The 21,851-nt window shown below is 48.9% G+C and overlaps 1 protein-coding gene across 1 annotated transcript in view; it reads right to left on the bottom strand.

Annotated features, from left to right (window-relative positions):
- camk1da (calcium/calmodulin-dependent protein kinase 1Da) overlaps nucleotides 1-21,851 on the bottom strand; it is a 96,272-nt gene that overhangs the window by 13,534 nt on the left and 60,887 nt on the right. Inside the window, exons 4-7 of the mRNA XM_029665974.2 lie at nucleotides 6,769-6,907; nucleotides 5,312-5,438; nucleotides 2,428-2,503; nucleotides 222-334 (exon numbers count right to left, since the gene is read on the bottom strand). Of these exons, the coding sequence (XP_029521834.2) occupies nucleotides 222-334; nucleotides 2,428-2,503; nucleotides 5,312-5,438; nucleotides 6,769-6,907 (455 nt within the window). The remainder of the gene's footprint in view (nucleotides 1-221; nucleotides 335-2,427; nucleotides 2,504-5,311; nucleotides 5,439-6,768; nucleotides 6,908-21,851) is intronic.

Here is a 21,851-nt window from a genome sequence, read left to right as displayed (position 1 = left end):
CTCTCTTCCGTTTACTGGTTAGACTGGAGAATATAGGGTTCTCAGATCAGGTCTGTGATGACCTCTTAAAAACACACACAAATTCCAAGAGGACGACGTCACAGCATAGAGAAAGTAGCTGTGGTGGTGTGGTGTCCATATTTGCCAGACGGGAGGAAGAAGAGCTCTGTCTGAAGGGGATCACTCACTCCATTAGATACGCACACACACACACAGCTTACCTGAATCAGATATGTCGTCCCAGTATGGCGCGTCAAACTCGTAGTCTGCTTTGAGGATCTGCTCAAAGAGCTTGGAGTCATTCTCATCGTAGAATGGAGGATAGCCGCACAACCTGCAGACACAGACAGGAAGTGAGCTCATAAAAAAAAAAGTTAACATGCATTCACTTCCTACTTCAGGGAATCGTTTCCTTTCAAGATGATAATAGAATAACATGATGACGAATGAGACAAATGCTGGAACAACTATTCAATTGATAACAAACTGACAAGGTGAATGTAATGTATCCTAAACCTTTTCTCTGTCTGCTCTCCTAACCTCATCCTGGACTAATTGAACTTCTTGTGGCAAAACGATTTCCATAGGAAACATTAGCCGCCATTATGATCGAACCTCATTAAAATGCCTTTCTTCATCGAGAAGCTGTTCTGCCTGATGTGGCCGCAATGAGCTTTCTGTTTTTGTGCTTTCACATTTGGTTAAAGACTTGCGCGCCATTCCTCTGCAGGAGCCGGAGCGATTATTCCACCTGATTACCTGATGCGATCTCGTCACACCTGAGGAGAGACCCAACCAGGCATGCCGAGCCGGATTGTGTGGAGGCGCTCGGAAATGGGCTAACGAGTTCCGAGGCCCGTGCTAATGGCTAAATGACAAGACGGGAGTAGCTCACTGACCACTGGGAACTCACTGAGGAAACATCAAGGGGTCCAATGTCAGGCCTCAACCCAACACTACCATCCACAACTGGATATTCTTGGATTTAATCTATTTACTTGAACTCTAAACACATATTTGGTCTAATTTAATATTGCCTAGGCTATTCGCAAGGATGTTTGAGGACTACTTATTGAACATACATTCACAGTTTAATCCACCAGCTGGACTGACTGACTGTGTGAACGCTGTTTCTCAGACATTTATTTATCCTCCCTCACATGTATACAGTAGAGGTGACAGGAGCGCGCACACACACACACACACACACCTCTAATGACCCAGTGACACCTAGTGATCCTTATATCCAAAGCTGTGTAAGCATGGAGAGTTACATAACAACTACGTCAATAAACGGACAGAGATGGATAAACAGGTGAAAATAGAGAAGAACAGAAGGATGTCTGAGCTATTGGGACGGGAGAAAGAACAAGGGAAGAGGAGAAGGGTGAGAGATAGAACCAGAGGGCAGAGCCCTGCTTTGCACATCACAGAGCGACAAACCATTGAGAGCCAAGAACAACACAGAAAGGGAGAGGGGAGCAAAAATGAGGTACGTTTTCAGCGGATGAGGAAGATTTGCCCTGATGCTCTGACGACCGAGGTAACTCACACCTTTCAATCGTTCTCACAGCCTTTATTGTTCCATTGCCCCTATTCACCCTGTCCCTAACGATAAACTCTAACCCCTATTCACCCTGTCCCTAACCCCTATTCACCCCGCCCCTAACCCCTATTCACCCTGTCCCTAACGATAAACTCTAACCCCTATTCACCCTGTCCCTAACCCCTATTCACCCCGCCCCTAACCCCTATTCACCCTGTCCCGCCCTAACCCCTATTCACCCTGCCCCTAACCCCGCCCCTAACCCCTATTCACCCCGCCCTAACCCCTATTCCCCTAACCCCTATTCACCCCGCCCCTAACCCCTCACCCTGCCCTAATTCACCCCGCCCCTAACCCTGAACTCTAACCCCCATTCTCCCGGTCCCTAACCCTGAACTCTAACCCCTAACACACACACACACACACGCCTGGAACTCAGTCAGCGAGAGCTGGAACACACACAGCGCTAAATCTGCCCTCTGACTCAGAGGTTGTCCGCACACAGACAAAGGGGTGAAAAACAAAAGAGAGACATGTTGAAAAGTCTGTTTTTTCTCCTCAGAAGCACTATGTCCATACATGGTGACTGAGCAGAGCAGAGTGTAGCAGACCAACATCTGGCTCTGATGAAAGGAATAGAGAGAGGCATGATGTTGTGTCATTCTCCATTACAAAACACACAAACATCCACGCACACAGACAAACACACACGCACAATAAGTCAAACGTGTGTGCGAACTTGTGAAATGCAGCTGCACTCTAGATGGATCCAAACCAAGGCCCTCAATATAAAGCTGTGAATTCTGCCCTCATGGCATTGACTGGGTATGGGAACACATAGCATGTCTGTAGGAGTTGTACAATTGACTATAGAAACTTACAGGATGTATGCAATGACTCCGATGGACCAGCAGTCCACTGCCTTACTGTAGGGCTTCTGAGCAAGAACCTCTGGAGCTGAGAGAGAGAAAAAGGAGAGAGAGACGAAGGGTGAGATGTAGAGAGAGGGGGATGAGACGTTGATGACATAACTGGAGACAGTCAGAGATGGACACAGAGACGTGTTCTCCCCCTGGATTACCCTGCTGTCAAGCCCAGAGCTGGAGCTCATCCTATCAGAGGCCGTGACCCCCCCCCCCCCCCCACACCCCCGTGGGCGATTATCGAGACTGAGAGAAGCCTGTCCAGACTAATCAATGATAACAGCCCAGCCAAAATAGAACTGAGCTCACCCAAACAACGGTCGACAAACAGAACAATATTGAAGACTGAGGTAAATGCAGATCACAGGAAACACGCACACCCACAGACAGTCAGGCACTGTGTGTGCTGGGCTGAGCGTGTGTTGCGTATCTCCTCTAACAATATGGCCGACGTGTGTGTGTGTGTGTGTGTGTTTGTACACAGCATGTGTATGCGTGTGTCCACTCTCTGATGGTGGGCCTGTCCAAACCACAGAGTCTGGTCTTAATTCAGCCAGGCGCTAACCCTGGGCTATTCATACCTCAGGAATGCAGGCTTCTCAATGCCATCATCCAGGACCTGCTATATTTAGCAGCATTTCTAATGCAGCAACCGTCACATTGCAGCCTTTTAGAAAAGCCCTACAGCAGATGGGGAGGGAGGGATGGAGGGACAAAAACTGCAGTGGCCTCATCTGAAGAGATTGTGGGATAGAGGGAGGAGGAAGGATGAGACACTTCCAATGTCATTAACTTCTCTAGGATAGGGGGGCAGCATTTGTAATTTTGTATGAAAAGCTACTCATCCCCAGAAGATAAGATATGCATATTACTGGTAGATTTGGATAGAAAACTCTGATGTTTCTAAAACTGTTTGAATCATGTCTGTGAGTATAACAGAACTTATGTAGCAGGCGAAACCCCGAGGACAAACCATTCAGATGTTTTTTTATTTTTTAGGTCACTCTCTTTTCAATGGGTTTTCATTGGGAATCCAGATTTCTAAGGGACTTGCTTGCAGTTCCTACCGCTTCCACTGGATGTCACCAGTCTTTAGAAATTGGTTGAGGTTATTCCTTTGTGTAATGAAGAAGTACGGCCATCTTGAACGAGGGTCACTTCATGTGTACTGTTTGATAGAGGCGCATGACCAGAAAGCATGCTTCAGTTTGTTTTCTTACTGTATTGAACACAGATCATCCCGTCTTCAATTTATTGATTATTTACTTTAAAGTTGTATTACAAAAGTAGTTTGAAATGTTTTGGCAAAGTTTACAGGTAACTTTTGAGATATTTTGTAGTCACAAGTTGGAATCTGTGTTTTTCTGGATCAAACGCGCCAAATAAATGGACATTTTGGATATATATGGACGGAATTAATCGAACAAAAAGGACCATTTGTGATGTTTATGGGACATATTGGAGCCAACAGAAGACGCTCGTCAAAGGTAAGGCATGATTTATATTTTTATTTCTGTGTTTTGTGTCATGCCTGCAGGGTTGACATATGTTTTCTCTATTTTGTTTATGAAGGTGCTATCCTCAGATAATAGCATCCTTTGCTTTCGCCGAAAAGCCTTTTTGAAATCTGACATGTTGGCTGGATTCACAACACGAGTAGCTTTAATTTGGTATCTTAAATGTGAGATTTCATGAAAGTTAGATTTTTATAGGAATTCATTTGAATTTGGCGCTCTGCATTTTCTCTGGCTTTTGGCCAAGTGTGATGCTACCGTCCCACATATTCCAGGGAGGTTAACTAGTAAGGTGTTGTTTAGCTGGCCTACAGTACACCGACTATAGTTTCCGATGGATAAACTTAAACAAGTGTCTGCTAACTGACTTGCATGTGGATGTAGGGGCGTGGACAGGAGCCGGCAGATAAGACGTCAACATGATGAGTCTTCAGAGTGTCTGACTACCAGAGGTACCGTCCTACATGTCAACATGATGAGTCTTCAGAGTGTCTGACTACCAGAGGTACCGACCTACACGTCAACATGATGAGTCTTCAGAGTGTCTGACTACCAGAGGTCAACGTGATGAGTCTTCAGAGTGTCTGACTACCAGAGGTACCGTCCTACATGTCAACATGATGAGTCTTCAGAGTGTCTGACTACCAGAGGTACCGACCTACACATCAACGTGATGAGTCTTCAGAGTGTCTGACTACCAGAGGCACCGTCCTACACGTCAACGTGAAAGGTTCTGTCATGTTCTGACACACTGACGAGATGAAAAAGCACACACACACACAAACCAACACTCAAAGATACACACATGCAAAAACAGTGCCACAGTATATAAATCCCCATGTGTGGCACAGAGTTGACAGCCCTCTAGCGCGTAGTGAACTGCAGTAGAGCGCCCCGCCATGTTGGCCGTCTGACTCAGTCGCTCTGCTAAAAAAGGGAAAGCAGGCGACTGGGGGCAGGGTCTGTCAGCGTGTGATAAGACCTTCTTACTCCAGAGGCAGGATGTCTGTGTGTGTGAGCTGCACACAGATGCGCCCTCCCCCATTGCACACACTATAATTAAAGCAGTGGGATTTCACCTACAGTATACTGTATTATGCAGTGTGTCATTTATGTAAAGCACAGTGATGGCATCACACTCAGTAAGAGTGAGCACTTAGACAATGTAGCATACGACTTTGGAAAGGACGGTAGCCTAAAACCCCAAAAAGACTTGCTTCCAGTATTAACATTTCAGTAGCTGACGACACAAGATATATTAACAAGTGGCATTAACTTCTAAGTAAGGACATTTAAGGTTATGGGGTGGGGGGGGCATCTCTTCTTACCCACGTATCCCGGCGTTCCGCACGCGGTCGACATGACATCTCCGCTGCCCTCCATCTTGGACAGACCAAAGTCACTGATCATGATCTTAGACTCGTCCTGGGGGTTAAAATACAGCAGGTTCTCTGGCTGGAGAGAGCGGACAGAGGGAGAGAGCGGACAGAGGGAGAGAGCGGACAGAGGGAGAGAGCGGACAGAGGGAGAGAGCGGACAGAGGGAGAGAGCGGACAGAGGGAGAGAGCGGACAGAGGGAGAGAGCGGACAGAGGGAGAGCGCGGGATAGAGAGGGATCGTGTTAACCACAAACGGAGCTCTCCCATCCTTGGCTCTCTACTTACCCTGAACGTACTGTAGATATAAAACCGTAATCATTTGTCAAAGGCAGTCTATAACCCTTCAACACAGTCTATAACCAAAAAGAAAGGAGGACCAAGGCACTCTTCATATAATTAATTAAAATGGCTTTATTAGTATGGCATGTTCAATACTACTCCCTGACGAAGGCCATGCAGCCAAAACTCGTCGTTTAAAAAAAAAAACTTTGTTTCTATTGAAAATGACATACTAATAAAGCTATTTTAATTAATTATATGAAGAGTGCCTTGGTCCTCTTTCCTTTTTTTTGTTTATTGAATTTTTACCCCGTTTTCTCCCCAATTTCGTGGTGTCCAATTGTTTAGTAGCTACTATCTTGTCTCATCGCTACAACTCCCGTACGGGCTCGGGAGAGACGAAGGTTGAAAGTCATGCGTCCTCCGATACACAACCCAACCAAGCCACACTGCTTCTTTACACAGCGCGCATCCAACCCGGAAGCCAGCCGCACCAATGTGTCGGAGGAAACACTGTGCACCTGGCAACCTTGGTTGGCGCGCACTGTGCCCGGCCCGCCACAGGAGTCGCTGGTGCGCGATGAGACAAGGATTTCCCTACCGGCCAAGCCCTCCCTAACCGGGACGACGCTAGGCCAATTGTGCGTCGCCCCACGGCCGGTTACGACAGAGCCTGGGCGCGAACCCAGAGTCTCTGGTGGCACAGCTGGCACTGCAGTACAGCGCCCTTAACCACTGCGCCACCCGGGAGGCCCTCCTTCCTTTTTGATGACCAATTTACCCCGTTTACCAAAGAGCACCTTCTGTCTACCAAAATGTACTATTGTGTACCTTAGTAGCGCTTCCCTTCCTCCTCTTTCTACAGTCTATAACCCTTCAACACAGTACAGTTATGTTGCCGTCTGTTTTATGAGGCCGTATGACCATACTCCTCTCTCTCAGTGGAATCCGCTATGTGGTATATTTCCCAGAAGCCACTGCGTGTTGTGACCCGCTGAGCGGCCCAAATCACAAACGCAAGCTGCACCTCACCACCGCAATGAATCACGGCCCATAAAACACAAGTGATCCGCACATGTCAAGATGCAAGGGGGAGTAGACGGGGTGTGTGTGTGTGTCACCGTCACCTTCAGGTCTCTGTGGACGATGCCCAACTTGTGGAGGTAGTCGACAGCGTCTAGCACCTGTCTGATGAGAGTACTGGCATCTTTCTCTGTGTAGAACCCCTTCTCCACGATACGGTCAAACAACTCACCTCCCGACACTCTGTAGACACAGACAGAGAGGGGGTCAGTAAACAAGGTAAGTAAAACAGACACAAACACACATCTGGAGGGAACCTGTTATCATGAGACAGATCTTCAGTGGGTCATATGATTGAGTGTAGTCTGGCCCAGGAGTGGGAAGGTGAACGGAAAGGCTCTGGAGCAACGAACCGCCCTTGCTGTCTCTGCCTGGCCGGTTCCCCTCTTTCCACTGGGATTCTCTGCCTCTAACCCTATTACAGGGGCTGGGTCACTGGCTTACTGGGGCTCTCTCATGCCGTCCCTGGAGGGGGTGCGTCACCTGAGTGGGTTGATTCACTGTTGTGGCCATCCTGTCTGGGTTGGCGTCCCCCCCTTGGGTTGTGCCGTGGCGGAGATCTTTGTGGGCTATACTCAGCCTTGTCTCAGGATGGTAAGTTGGTGGTTGAAGATATCCCTCTAGTGGTGTGGGGGCTGTGCTTTGGCAAAGTGGGTGGGGTTATATCCTTCCTGTTTGGCCCTGTCCGGGGGTGTCCTCAGATGGGGCCACAGTGTCTCCTGACCCCTCCTGTCTCAGCCTCCAGTATTTATGCTGCAGTAGTTTATGTGTCGGGGGGCTGGGGTCAGTTTGTAATATCTGGAGTACTTCTCCTGTCCTATTCGGTGTCCTGTGTGAATCTAAGTGTGCGTTCTCTAATTCTCTCCTTCTTTCTCTCTCTCGGAGGACCTGAGCCCTAGGACCATGCCCCAGGACTACCTGACATGATGACTCCTTGCTGTCCCCAGTCCACCTGGCCATGCTGCTGTTCCAGTTTCAACTGACCTGAGCCCTAGGACCATGCCCCAGGACTACCTGACATGATGACTCCTTGCTGTCCCCAGTCCACCTGGCCATGCTGCTGCTCCAGTTTCAACTTCCACCTGACTGTGCTGCTGCTCCAGTTTCAACTGTTCTGCCTTATTATTATTCGACCATGCTGGTCATTTATGAACATTTGAACATCTTGGCCATGTTCTGTTATAATCTCCACCCGGCACAGCCAGAAGAGGACTGGCCACCCCACATAGCCTGGTTCCTCTCTAGGTTTCTTCCTAGGTTTTGGCCTTTCTAGGGAGTTTTTCCTAGCCACCGTGCTTCTACACCTGCATTGCTTGCTGTTTGGGGTTTTAGGCCGGGTTTCTGTACAGCACTTTGAGATATCAGCTGATGTACGAAGGGCTATATAAATAAATTTGATTTGATTTGATCCACAGACTTCATTTAGGAGCTATACGAATCTGCCTCCATTCAACCGTATGCGTGTGTGTGTGTGTGTGTGTGTGTGACACACGTGTGTACCCCACAGTTGGGGTATGCTTTGACCCATTCTAACCCGCCGCTCCACTAAACTTAACCCTTCATGCCCCATACTATCACGACCAATCAAAGTGCACCATACAGTCTAAAACTAACTGTATAGGGAGAACTGTAGCAGAGAGAGAGGACAGGAGATGGGAGGGAAACAAAATCTAAAACAAAGAAACTGAGAAAAAAGGTGCCTCATTTTTCTCAGATCATAGATTCACACAGTGGAGGATAGCTAAGCTTCAGACTGTGTGTGTGTGTGTGTGTGGGTGGGTGTGTGTGTGTGTGTGGGTGTGTCAGACGGTGCCCTTGCTGTTTTACAGGTTTGTTTTAAGACTCTAAGCCAGATTGTTTGTTTTTTTAAGCGCCAGAACAGCCACAGGCCAGAAGCTAAACATCCCAGAACTTTCCTGAGTCCTCAACAGCTAGCTGGCACAGGGCAGTATAGATGGCTGCTAAGCACTGATTTGTAGTCTGTCCGGCCGTCCCTTATGGTTATGGAAAGGGTAAACTGATCCTGGGTCTGCCACTAGTAGAACAGCTCAGTGCACTGGTCATTAGCTTAGTGGCACTCCGCTGTATCTGAGCAGGGTGTCGTCACTGCGTAGCACTGCAGAGAACCTATGTAAATACTGGAGGTCTCTGGCTGACTGTCGGGGTAAAGTAGCTTTCTGTCACATTCCACCACAAGGGGGAGTAGCCAACCTCTCATCTCTAATAGTGCCACAGTCCGTAAAGACTAGTTCTGAGGGAGGAAGGGATAAAATAAATAAATGTAAGTCAAATGACTCTATATTAGGTTTAACATGCTTTAGAGCCAAGAGAGAAATTAAAATGCCTAGTATGTACGGTAAGAAGATTAATGAGGTAGAATCTGTCTCTTATGACTGGTCTCCGTTTGTACTGACAAGTACAATATGGAAACAACGGAGGAAGGACATTTTGCATTTCCACAGGTACACAGCTCCCTCTCCTGGTTCCTGTATTGACCCCACCAACTGTTTCTGTTGTCTCGCGCTCTCATGTTTGACATGTCCCCTGAAGGCATCTGGCTGCAGTCCTCGTATATACTCTATTGATAAACAGACAGCTGACCTTCAATAGAAAGTCATGTCACGCCAAGGACTACCAGGAAGTACTGTTTTGATCCACTGATGTTAGTACTTTCATATTGACCCAATAAAGTCTCTCTCTCGGTGCCCCTGTGTATGGCGTTTGGGAAGCAAATGTACTGTACCTTCTTCCTCAGTACTGGAGTTGACAGACGGTGCAGCAGGAGCCTGAGGGGCTGCTCCTCTCCTCTGATCCCCATGGGGGCGCTGTAACCATGAGCCTTACTGGTATTCCGATTAACCCACACACTGAACCGTAAACAGCCTCAACTAGAACTAAATACTGATCTTGGATCAGCTTAAATCAATCACAACCTTAACCGCCATAAGATACAAACATAACTGTCAATCTACAATAACAGCCTATACTACACAAGATGGACCAGTTTCACTGCACCTCTCGTTACTGCACTGAGGGAGATTGAGCAGAGGGTCAAATAAACTCAGCAAAAAAAGAAACGTCCCTTTTTCCAGACCTTGTCTTTCAAAGATAATTCGTAAAAATCCAAATAACTTCACAGATCTTCATTGTAAAGGGTTTAAACACAGTTTCCCATGCTTGTTCAATGAACCATAAACAATTAATGAACATGCACCTGTGGAACGGTCTTTAAGATACTAACAGATGGTAGGCAATTAAGGTCACAGTTATGAAAACTTAGGACACTAAAGAGGCCTTTCTACAGACGGAAAAACACCAAAAGAAAGATGCCCAGGGTCCCTCCTCATCTGTGTGAACGTGCCTTAGGCATGAGGACTCCAGATGTGGCCAGGGCAATAAATCGCAATGTCCATACTGTGAGACGCCCAAGACAGCGCTACAGGGACACAGGACGGACAGCTGATCATCCTCGCAGTGGCAGACCACGTGTAACACCTGCACAGGATCGGTACATCCGAACATCACACTTGCAAAACAGCTATAGAATAGCTTCTACAACAAGTGCCCAAGTTACACCAGATCACACAATCCCTCCATCAGTGCTCAGACTGTCCACAATAGGCTGAGAGAGGCTGGACTGACGGCTTGTAGGCCTGTTGTAAAGGCAGGTCCTCACCAGACATCACCGGCAACAACGTCACCTATGGAAACAAACCCACCATCGCTGGATCAGACAGGACTGGCAAAAGGTTTTCACTGACGAGTCGCGGTTTTGTCTCACCAGGGGTGATGGTCGGATTTGCGTTTATCGGCGAAGGAATGAGCGTTACTCTGGAGCGGGATCGATTTGGAGGTGGAGGGTCCGTCATGGTCTGGGGCGGTGTGTCACAGCATCATCGGACTGAGCTTGTTGTCATTGCAGGCAATCTCAACACTGTGCTTTACAGGGAAGACATCCTCCTCCCTCATATGGTACCCTTCCTGCAGGCTCATCCTGACATGACCCTCCAGCATGACAATGCCACCAACCATACTGCTCGTTCTGTGCGTGATTTCCTGCAAGACAGGAATGTCAGTGTTCTGCCATGGAAAACGATCTCAATCCCATTGAGCACGTCTGGGACCTGTTGGATTGAAGGGTGAGGGCTAGGGCCATTCCCCCCAGAAATGTCTGGGAACTTGCATGTGCCTTGGTGGAAGAGTGGGGTAACATCTCACAGCAAGAACTGGTGAATCTGGTGTCCTCCATAAGGAGGAGATGCACTGCCGCCCCAAATGCAGCTGATGGCCACACCAGATATTAACTGTTACTTTTGACCCACCCTTTGTTCAGGGACACATTATTCCATTTCTGTTAGTCACATGTCTGTGGAACTTGTTTAGTTTATGTCTCAGTTGTTGAATCTTATGTTCATACAAATATTTACACATTTTAAGTTTCCTGAAAATAAATAGTTGACAGTGAGGATTTTTTTGCTGAGTTTATGTTTTACTCTGAAACCACAGATATTTGCATTGGATGAATATTGAATACACACACACACACACACACACACACACACACACACACACACACACAGTACATTCTAATGAAGTTTCTGAAAAAAAGGAGATAAGAAATTGCTAATCTGCTCTGCTCTCGCTCGCCCTTTCTATCCTCTCTCTCCCTCTATATCCCCACGCTCCATCTCTTCTCTCGCTCTCGCTCCTCTGCCAACAGTGACTTTCTTCCAGCCAAGACGAGCGTGGCAGGGGATGACAAGCAAAAGGCTAAGCCACACACACACACACACGTTGGCTGGACATAACGGTGTGGTAGTGACGGAGGAGATGGGCCACCATCCTGCAGGATTACGTAACCATTTGCGTAGGGAGACCATGGCAATCAGACAGGAGCCAAATCTACTTCCCTTTCAATACACACACATCATACTGCAGGCACACACACACTCAATCATCTTTCCATTCAGTCTCTCTCTCTTTCTTGCTATCGCTGTCCCTTCCTCATCCCTTTCTCTACCTTCACCCCCCTCTCTCGCTCTCGCTCTCCCTCTCTGTCAGAACAGTATCAGGTTGTCCCTTTATCTGAGTGTAATCTGAGCTGTACAGTGGCCCTGTGTGCTCCTGTGTAGTTGTCTGGCTCAGCAGTGTCAGACACTGCAGTGCAGTGGTAGTCAACTAGATTCAGCCGTGGGATGATTTCTGTCGATGAGGGTGGTCGGGGGGCTGGAACATAATTACAATAATTGATACACTGCAAATTGACCACAACTAAGCCCCAAAAATATATTATTATTTTAAAATAACAATAGTTTCATTCCTTGATTACATTGAGACACGATCACATCTCTTTTTTATTCGTGGGAATACGTTTCCTAAATTAAACCTAAATTCCTGGTGATTTTACAATCGTTTTTTCCCCAAAAACTAAAATGCCGCGGGTCGCCTGTTGCTGACCCTTGCTGCCATGTTTTCTACAGTAAGGTAGTGGTGTTGCTGACCCTTGCTGCCATGTTTTCTACAGTAAGGTAGTGGTGTTGCTGACCCTGCTGTAGTGGTTCCTACAGTAAGGTAGTGATGTGATGTGCCCAACAACCTGCCCGCTTGACCCTATTCCCTCCTCTCTTCTCCAGACCATTTCCGGAGACCTTCTCCCTTACCTCACCTCGCTCATCAACTCATCCCTGACCGCTGGCTACGTCCCTTCTGTCTTCAAGAGAGCGAGAGTTGCACCCCTTCTGAAAAAACCTACACTCGATCCCTCCGATGTCAACAACTACAGACCAGTATCCCTTCTTTCTTTTCTCTCCAAAACTCTTGAACGTGCCGTCCTTGGCCAGCTCTCCCGCTATCTCTCTCAGAATGACCTTCTTGATCCAAATCAGTCAGGTTTCAAGACTAGTCATTCAACTGAGACTGCTCTTCTCTGTATCACGGAGGCCCTCCGCACTGCTAAAGCTAACTCTCTCTCCTCTGCTCTCATCCTTCTAGACCTATCGGCTGCCTTCGATACTGTGAACCATCAGATCCTCCTCTCCACCCTCTCCGAGTTGGGCATCTCCGGCGCGGCCCACGCTTGGATTGCGTCCTACCTGACAGGTCGCTCCTACCAGGTGGCGTGGCGAGAATCTGTCTCCTCACCACGCGCTCTCACCACTGGCGTCCCCCAGGGCTCTGTTCTAGGCCCTCTCCTATTCTTGCTATACACCAAGTCACTTGGCTCTGTCATAACCTCACATGGTCTCTCCTATCATTGCTATGCAGACGACACACAATTAATCTTCTCCTTTCCCCCTTCTGATGACCAGGTGGCGAATCGAATCTCTGCATGTCTGGCAGACATATCAGTGTGGATGACGGATCACCACCTCAAGCTGAACCTCGGCAAGACGGAGCTGCTCTTCCTCCCGGGAAGGACTGCCCGTTCCATGATCTCGCCATCACGGTTGACAACTCCATTGTGTCCTCCTCCCAGAGCGCTAAGAACCTTGGCGTGATCCTGGACAACACCCTGTCGTTCTCAACTAACATCAAGGCGGTGGCCCGTTCTTGTAGGTTCATGCTCTACAACATCCGCAGAGTACGACCCTGCCTCACACAGGAAGCAGCGCAGGTCCTAATCCAGGCACTTGTCATCTCCCGTCTGGATTACTGCAACTCGCTGTTGGCTGGGCTCCCTGCCTGTGCCATTAAACCCCTACAACTCATCCAGAACGCCGCAGCCCGTCTGGTGTTCAACCTTCCCAAGTTCTCTCACGTCACCCCGCTCCTCCGCTCTCTCCACTGGCTTCCAGTTGAAGCTCGCATCCGCTACAAGACCATGGTGCTTGCCTACGGAGCTGTGAGGGGAACGGCACCTCAGTACCTCCAGGCTCTGATCAGGCCCTACACCCAAACAAGGGCACTGCGTTCATCCACCTCTGGCCTGCTCGCCTCCCTACCACTGAGGAAGTACAGTTCCCGCGCAGCCCAGTCAAAACTGTTCGCTGCTCTGGCCCCCCAATGGTGGAACAAACTCCCTCACGGCGCCAGGACAGCGGAGTCAATCACCACCTTCCGGAGACACCTGAAACCCCACCTCTTTCAGGAATACCTAGGATAGGATAAAGTAATCCTTCTCACCCCCTTAAAATATTTAGATGCACTATTGTAAAGTGGCTGTTCCACTGCATGTCTTAAGGTGAACGCACCAATTTGTAAGTCGCTCTGGATAAGAGCGTCTGCTAAATGACTTAAATGTAAATGTGAAGGTGTTGCTGACCCTGCTGTAGTGGTTCCTACAGTAAGATAGTGATGTGAAGGTGTTTCTGACCCTGCTGTAGTGGTTCCTACAGTAAGGTAGTGGTGTTGCTGACCCTGCTGTAGTGGTTCCTACAGTAAGGTAGTGGTGTGAAGGTGTTGCTGACCCTGCTGTAGTGGTTCCTACAGTAAGCTAGTGGTGTGAAGGTGTTGTTGACCCTGCTGTAGTGGTTCCTACAGTAAGGTAGTGATGTGAAGGTGTTGCTGACCCTGCTGTAGTGGTTCCTACAGTAAGGTAGTGGTGTGAAGGTGTTGCTGACCCTGCTGTAGTGGTTACTACAGTAAGGTAGTGGTGTGAAGGTGTTGCTGACCCTGCTGTAGTGGTTCCTACAGTAAGTTAGTGGTGTTGCTGACCCTGCTGTAGTGGTTCCTACAGTAAGGTAGTGGTGTGAAGGTGTTGCTGACCCTGCTGTAGTGGTTCCTACAGTAAGGTAGTGGTGTTGCTGACCCTGCTGTAGTGGTTCCTACAGTAAGGTAGTGGTGTGAAGGTGTTGCTGACCCTGCTGTAGTGGTTCCTACAGTAAGGTAGTGATGTGAAGGTGTTGCTGAACCCTGCTGTAGTGGTTCCTACAGTAAGGTAGTGGTGTGAAGGTGTTGCTGACCCTGCTGTAGTGGTTCCTACAGTAAGGTAGTGGTGTTGCTGACCCTGCTGTAGTGGTTCCTACAGTAAGGTAGTGGTGTGAAGGTGTTGCTGACCCTGCTGTAGTGGTTCCTACAGTAAGGTAGTGATGTGAAGGTGTTGCTGACCTTGCTGTAGTGGTTCCTACAGTAAGGTAGTGGTGTGAAGGTGTTTCTGACCCTGCTGTAGTGGTTCCTACAGTAAGGTAGTGGTGTGAAGGTGTTGCTGACCCTGCTGTAGTGGTTCCTACAGTAAGGTAGTGGTGTGAAGGTGTTGCTGACCCTGCTGTAGTGGTTCCTACAGTAAGGTAGTGGTGTGAAGGTGTTTCTGACCCTGCTGTAGTGGTTCCTACAGTAAGGTAGTGGTGTGAAGGTGTTGCTGAACCCTGCTGTAGTGGTTCCTACAGTAAGGTAGTGGTGTTGCTGACCCTGCTGTAGTGGTTCCTACAGTAAGGTAGTGGTGTGAAGGTGTTGCTGACCCTGCTGTAGTGGTTCCTACAGTAAGGTAGTGGTGTGAAGGTGTTGCTGACCCTGCTGTAGTGGTTCCTACAGTAAGGTAGTGGTGTGAAGGTGTTTCTGACCCTGCTGTAGTGGTTCCTACAGTAAGGTAGTGGTGTGAAGGTGTTTCTGACCCTGCTGTAGTGGTTCCTACAGTAAGGTAGTGGTGTGAAGGTGTTTCTGACCCTGCTGTAGTGGTTCCTACAGTAAGGTAGTGGTGTGAAGGTGTTGCTGACCCTGCTGTAGTGGTTCCTACAGTAAGGTAGTGGTGTGAAGGTGTTGCTGAACCCTGCTGTAGTGGTTCCTACAGTAAGGTAGTGGTGTTGCTGACCCTGCTGTAGTGGTTCCTACAGTAAGGTAGTGGTGTGAAGGTGTTGCTGACCCTGTTGTAGTGGTTCCTACAGTAAGGTAGTGAAGTGAAGGTGTTGCTAACCCTGCTGTAGTGGTTCCTACAGTAAGGTAGTGGTGTGAAGGTGTTGCTGAACCCTGCTGTCGTGGTTCCTACAGTAAGGTAGTGGTGTGAAGGTGTTTCTGACCCTGCTGTAGTGGTTCCTTCAGTAAGGTAGTGGTGTGAAGGTGTTGCTGAACCCTGCTGTAGTGGTTCCTACAGTAAGGTAGTGGTGTGAAGGTGTTGCTGACCCTGTTGTAGTGGTTCCTACAGTAAGGTAGTGAAGTGAAGGTGTTGCTAACCCTGCTGTAGTGGTTCCTACAGTAAGGTAGTGGTGTGAAGGTGTTGTTGACCCTGCTGTAGTGGTTCCTACAGTAAGGTAGTGGTGTGAAGGTGTTGCTGACCCTGCTGTAGTGGTTCCTACAGTAAGGTAGTGGTGTTGCTGACCCTGCTGTAGTGGTTCCTACAGTAGGGTAGTGGTGTGAAGGTGTTAATGACCCTGCTGTAGTGGTTCCTACAGTAAGGTAGTGGTGTGAAGGTGTTGCTGACCCTGCTGTAGTGGTTCCTACAGTAAGGTAGTGGTGTGAAGGTGTTGTTGACCCTGCTGTAGTGGTTCCTACAGTAAGGTAGTGGTGTGAAGGTGTTGCTGACCCTGCTGTAGTGGTTCCTACAGTAAGGTAGTGGTGTGAAGGTGTTGCTGACCCTGCTGTAGTGGTTCCTACAGTAAGGTAGTGGTTGCTGACCCTGCTGTAGTGGTTCCTACAGTAAGGTAGTGGTGTGAAGGTGTTGCTAACCCTGCTGTAGTGGTTCCTACAGTAAGGTAGTGAAGTGAAGCTGTTTCTAACCCTGTGTAGTGGTGAAGTGGTGTTGTTGACCCTGCTGTAGTGGTTCCTACAGTAAGGTAGTGGTGTGAAGGTGTTGCTGACCCTGCTGTAGTGGTTCCTACAGTAAGGTAGTGGTGTGAAGGTGTTGCTGACCCTGCTGTAGTGGTTCCTACAGTAAGGTAGTGGTGTGAAGGTGTTGCTGACCCTGCTGTAGTGGTTCCTACAGTAAGGTAGTGGTGTGAAGGTGTTGCTGACCCTGCTGTAGTGGTTCCTACAGTAAGGTAGTGGTGTGAAGGTGTTGTTGACCCTGCTGTAGTGGTTCCTACAGTAAGGTAGTGGTGTGAAGGTGTTGCTGACCCTGCTGTAGTGGTTCCTACAGTAAGGTAGTGGTGTGAAGGTGTTGCTGACCCTGCTGTAGTGGTTCCTACAGTAAGGTAGTGGTGTTGCTGACCCTGCTGTAGTGGTTCCTACAGTAAGGTAGTGGTGTGAAGGTGTTGCTGACCCTGCTGTAGTGGTTCCTACAGTAAGGTAGTGAAGTGAAGCTGTTTCTAACCCTGCTGTAGTGGTTCCTACAGTAAGGTAGTGGTGTTGCTGACCCTGCTGTAGTGGTTCCTACAGTAAGGTAGTGGTGTGAAGGTGTTGCTGACCCTGCTGTAGTGGTTCCTACAGTAAGGTAGTGGTGTGAAGGTGTTGCTGACCCTGCTGTAGTGGTTCCTACAGTAAGGTAGTGGTGTGAAGGTGTTGCTGACCCTGCTGTAGTGGTTCCTACAGTAAGGTAGTGGTGTGAAGGTGTTGCTGACCCTGCTGTAGTGGTTCCTACAGTAAGGTAGTGGTGTGAAGGTGTTGCTGACCCTGCTGTAGTGGTTCCTACAGTAAGGTAGTGGTGTGAAGGTGTTGCTGACCCTGCTGTAGTGGTTCCTACAGTAAGGTAGTGGTGTGAAGGTGTTGCTGACCCTGCTGTAGTGGTTCCTACAGTAAGGTAGTGGTGTTGCTGACCCTGCTGTAGTGATTCCTACAGTAAGGTAGTGAAGTGAAGGTGTTGCTGACCCTGCTGTAGTGGTTCCTTCAGTAAGGTAGTGGTGTGAAGGTGTTGCTGACCCTGCTGTAGTGGTTCCTACAGTAAGGTAGTGGTGTGAAGGTGTTGCTGACCCTGCTGTAGTGGTTCCTACAGTAAGGTAGTGGTGTGAAGGTGTTGCTGACCCTGCTGTAGTGGTTCCTACAGTAAGGTAGTGGTGTGAAGGTGTTGCTGACCCTGCTGTAGTGGTTCCTACAGTAAGGTAGTGGTGTTGCTGACCCTGCTGTAGTGATTCCTACAGTAAGGTAGTGAAGTGAAGGTGTTGCTGACCCTGCTGTAGTGGTTCCTTCAGTAAGGTAGTGGTGTGAAGGTGTTGCTGACCCTGCTGTAGTGGTTCCTACAGTAAGGTAGTGGTGTTGCTGACCCTGCTGTAGTGGTTCCTACAGTAAGGTAGTGGTGTGAAGGTGTTGCTGATCCTGCTGTAGTGGTTCCTTCAGTAAGGTAGTGGTGTGAAGGTGTTGCTGAACCCTGCTGTAGTGGTTCCTACAGTAAGGTAGTGGTGTTGCTGACCCTGCTGTAGTGGTTCCTACAGTAAGGTAGTGGTGTGAAGGTGTTGCTGACCCTGCTGTAGTGGTTCCTACAGTAAGGTAGTGGTGTGAAGGTGTTGCTGACCCTGCTGTAGTGGTTCCTACAGTAAGGTAGTGGTGTGAAGGTGTTGCTGACCCTGCTGTAGTGGTTCCTACAGTAAGGTAGTGGTGTGAAGGTGTTGCTGACCCTGCTGTAGTGGTTCCTACAGTAAGGTAGTGGTGTGAAGGTGTTGCTGACCCTGCTGTAGTGGTTCCTACAGTAAGGTAGTGATGTGAAGGTGTTGTTGACCCTGCTGTAGTGGTTCTTACAGTAAGGTAGTGGTGTGAAGGTGTTGCTGACCCTGCTGTAGTGGTTCCTACAGTAAGGTAGTGGTGTTGCTGACCCTGCTGTAGTGGTTCCTACAGTAAGGTAGTGGTGTGAAGGTGTTGCTGACCCTGCTGTAGTGGTTCCTACAGTAAGGTAGTGGTGTGAAGGTGTTGCTGACCCTGCTGTAGTGGTTCCTACAGTAAGGTAGTGGTGTGAAGGTGTTGCTGACCCTGCTGTAGTGGTTCCTACAGTAAGGTAGTGATGTGAAGGTGTTGCTGACCCTGCTGTAGTGGTTCCTACAGTAAGGTAGTGGTGTGAAGATGTTGCTGACCCTGCTGTAGTGGTTCCTACAGTAAGGTAGTGGTGTGAAGGTGTTGCTGACCCTGCTGTAGTGGTTCCTGAAGGTAGTGGGGTTGCTGACCCTGCTGTAGTGGTTCCTACAGTAAGGTAGTGATGTGAAGGTGTTGCTGACCCTGCTGTAGTGGTTCCCACAGTAAGGTAGTGGTGTTGCTGACCCTGCTGTAGTGGTTCCTACAGTAAGGTAGTGGTGTTCCTGACCCTGCTGTAGTGGTTCCTACAGTAAGGTAGTGGTGTGAAGGTGTTGCTGACCCTGCTGTAGTGGTTCCTACAGTAAGGTAGTGGTGTGAAGGTGTTGCTGACCCTGCTGTAGTGGTTCCTACAGTAAGGTAGTGGTGTTGCTGACCCTGCTGTAGTGGTTCCTACAGTAAGGTAGTGGTGTTGCTGACCCTGCTGTAGTGGTTCCTACAGTAAGGTAGTGGTGTGAAGGTGTTGCTGACCCTGCTGTAGTGGTTCCTACAGTAGGGTAGTGGTGTGAAGGTGTTGCTGACCCTGCTGTAGTGGTTCCTACAGTAAGGTAGTGAAGTGAAGGTGTTGCTGACCCTGCTGTAGTGGTTCCTACAGTAAGGTAGTGGTGTGAAGGTGTTGCTGACCCTGCTGTAGTGGTTCCTACAGTAAGGTAGTGGTGTGAAGGTGTTGCTGACCCTGCTGTAGTGGTTTCTACAGTAAGGTAGTGGTGTTGCTGACCCTGCTGTAGTGATTCCTACAGTAAGGTAGTGGTGTGAAGGTGTTGCTGACCCTGCTGTAGTGGTTCCTTCAGTAAGGTAGTGGTGTGAAGGTGTTGCTGACCCTGCTGTAGTGGTTCCTACAGTAAGGTAGTGGTGTTGCTGACCCTGCTGTAGTGGTTCCTACAGTAAGGTAGTGGTGTGAAGGTGTTGCTGACCCTGCTGTAGTGGTTCCTACAGTAAGGTAGTGGTGTGAAGGTGTTGCTGACCCTGCTGTAGTGGTTCCTACAGTAAGGTAGTGGTGTGAAGGTGTTGCTGACCCTGGCAGTAAGGTAGTAGTGTGTTTTCCTGCTGTAGTGGTTCCTACAGTAAGGTAGTGGTGTGAAGGTGTTTCTGACCCTGCTGTAGTGGTTCCTACAGTAAGGTAGTGGTGTGAAGGTGTTGCTGACCCTGGCTGTAAGGTAGTGGTTCTGCTGTAGTACAGTAAGGTAGTGGTGTGAAGGTGTTGCTGACCCTGCTGTAGTGGTTCCTACAGTAAGGTAGTGGTGTGAAGGTGTTGCTGACCCTGCTGTAGTGGTTCCTACAGTAAGGTAGTGGTGTGTAGTGGTGTGAAGGTGTTGCTGACCCTGCTGTAGTGGTTCCTACAGTAAGGTAGTGGTGTGAAGGTGTTGCTGACCCTGCTGTAGTGGTTCCTACAGTAAGGTAGTGGTGTGAAGGTGTTGTTGACCCTGCTGTAGTGGTTCCTACAGTAAGGTAGTGGTGTTGCTGACCCTGCTGTAGTGGTTCCTACAGTAAGGTAGTGGTGTGAAGGTGTTGCTGACCCTGCTGTAGTGGTTCCTACAGTAAGGTAGTGGTGTGAAGGTGTTGCTGACCCTGCTGTAGTGGTTCCTACAGTAAGGTAGTGGTGTGAAGGTGTTGCTGACCCTGCTGTAGTGGTTCCTACAGTAAGGTAGTGAAGTGAAGGTGTTGCTGACCCTGCTGTAGTGGTTCCTACAGTAAGGTAGTGATGTGAAGGTGTTGTTGACCCTGCTGTAGTGGTTCCTACAGTAAGGTAGTGGTGTGAAGGTGTTGCTGACCCTGCTGTAGTGGTTTCTACAGTAAGGTAGTGGTGTTGCTGACCCTGCTGTAGTGATTCCTACAGTAAGGTAGTGGTGTGAAGGTGTTGCTGACCCTGCTGTAGTGGTTCCTTCAGTAAGGTAGTGGTGTGAAGGTGTTTGCTGACCCTGCTGTAGTGGTTCCTACAGTAAGGTAGTGGTGTTGCTGACCCTGCTGTAGTGGTTCCTACAGTAAGGTAGTGGTGTGAAGGTGTTGCTGACCCTGCTGTAGTGGTTCCTTCAGTAAGGTAGTGGTGTGAAGGTGTTGCTGACCCTGCTGTAGTGGTTCCTACAGTAAGGTAGTGGTGTGAAGGTGTTGCTGAACCTGCTGTAGTGGTTCCTACAGTAAGGTAGTGGTGTGAAGGTGTTTCTGACCCTGCTGTAGTGGTTCCTACAGTAAGGTAGTGGTGTGAAGGTGTTTCTGACCCTGCTGTAGTGGTTCCTACAGTAAGGTAGTGGTGTGAAGGTGTTTCTGACCCTGCTGTAGTGGTTCCTACAGTAAGGTAGTGGTGTGAAGGTGTTGCTGACCCTGCTGTAGTGGTTCCTACAGTAAGGTAGTGGTGTGAAGGTGTTGCTGACCCTGCTGTAGTGGTTCCTACAGTAAGGTAGTGGTGTGAAGGTGTTGCTGACCCTGCTGTAGTGGTTCCTACAGTAAGGTAGTGGTGTTACTGTAGGAACCACTACACCCTGCTGTAGTGGTTCTTACTGTAGGAACCACTACAGCAGGGTCAGCAAGGTAGTGGTGTGAAGGTGTTGCTGACCCTGCTGTAGTGGTTCCTACAGTAAGGTAGTGGTGTGAAGGTGTTGCTGACCCTGCTGTAGTGGTTCCTACAGTAAGGTAGTGGTGTGAAGGTGTTGCTGACCCTGCTGTAGTGGTTCCTACAGTAAGGTAGTGGTGTGAAGGTGTTGCTGACCCTGCTGTAGTGGTTCCTACAGTAAGGTAGTGGTGTGAAGGTGTTGCTGACCCTGCTGTAGTGGTTCCTACAGTAAGGTAGTGGTGTTGCTGACCCTGCTGTAGTGGTTCCTACAGTAAGGTAGTGGTGTTGCTGACCCTGCTGTAGTGGTTCCTACAGTAAGGTGGTGGTGTTGCTGACCCTGCTGTAGTGGTTCCTACAGTAAGGTAGTGGTGTTGCTGACCCTGCTGTAGTGGTTCCTACAGTAAGGTAGTGGGGTTGCTGACCCTGCTGTAGTGGTTCCTACAGTAAGGTAGTGGTGTGAAGGTGTTGCTGACCCTGCTGTAGTGGTTCCTACAGTAAGGTAGTGGGGTTGCTGACCCTGCTGTAGTGGTTCCTACAGTAAGGTAGTGGTGTGAAGGTGTTGCTGACCCTGCTGTAGTGGTTCCTACAGTAAGGTAGTGGTGTGAAGGTGTTCCTGACCCTGCTGTAGTGGTTCCCACAGTAAGGTAGTGGTGTGAAGGTGTTGCTGACCCTGCTGTAGTGGTTTCTACAGTAAGGTAGTGGTGTTGCTGACCCTGC

This window comes from Oncorhynchus nerka, linkage group LG8 (genome assembly GCF_034236695.1).
Source record: "Oncorhynchus nerka isolate Pitt River linkage group LG8, Oner_Uvic_2.0, whole genome shotgun sequence".
Classification (NCBI taxonomy): domain Eukaryota; kingdom Metazoa; phylum Chordata; class Actinopteri; order Salmoniformes; family Salmonidae; genus Oncorhynchus; species Oncorhynchus nerka.
Note: the sequence above shows the minus strand (reverse complement) of the source record. Positions and strands in the feature narration are given on the sequence as shown.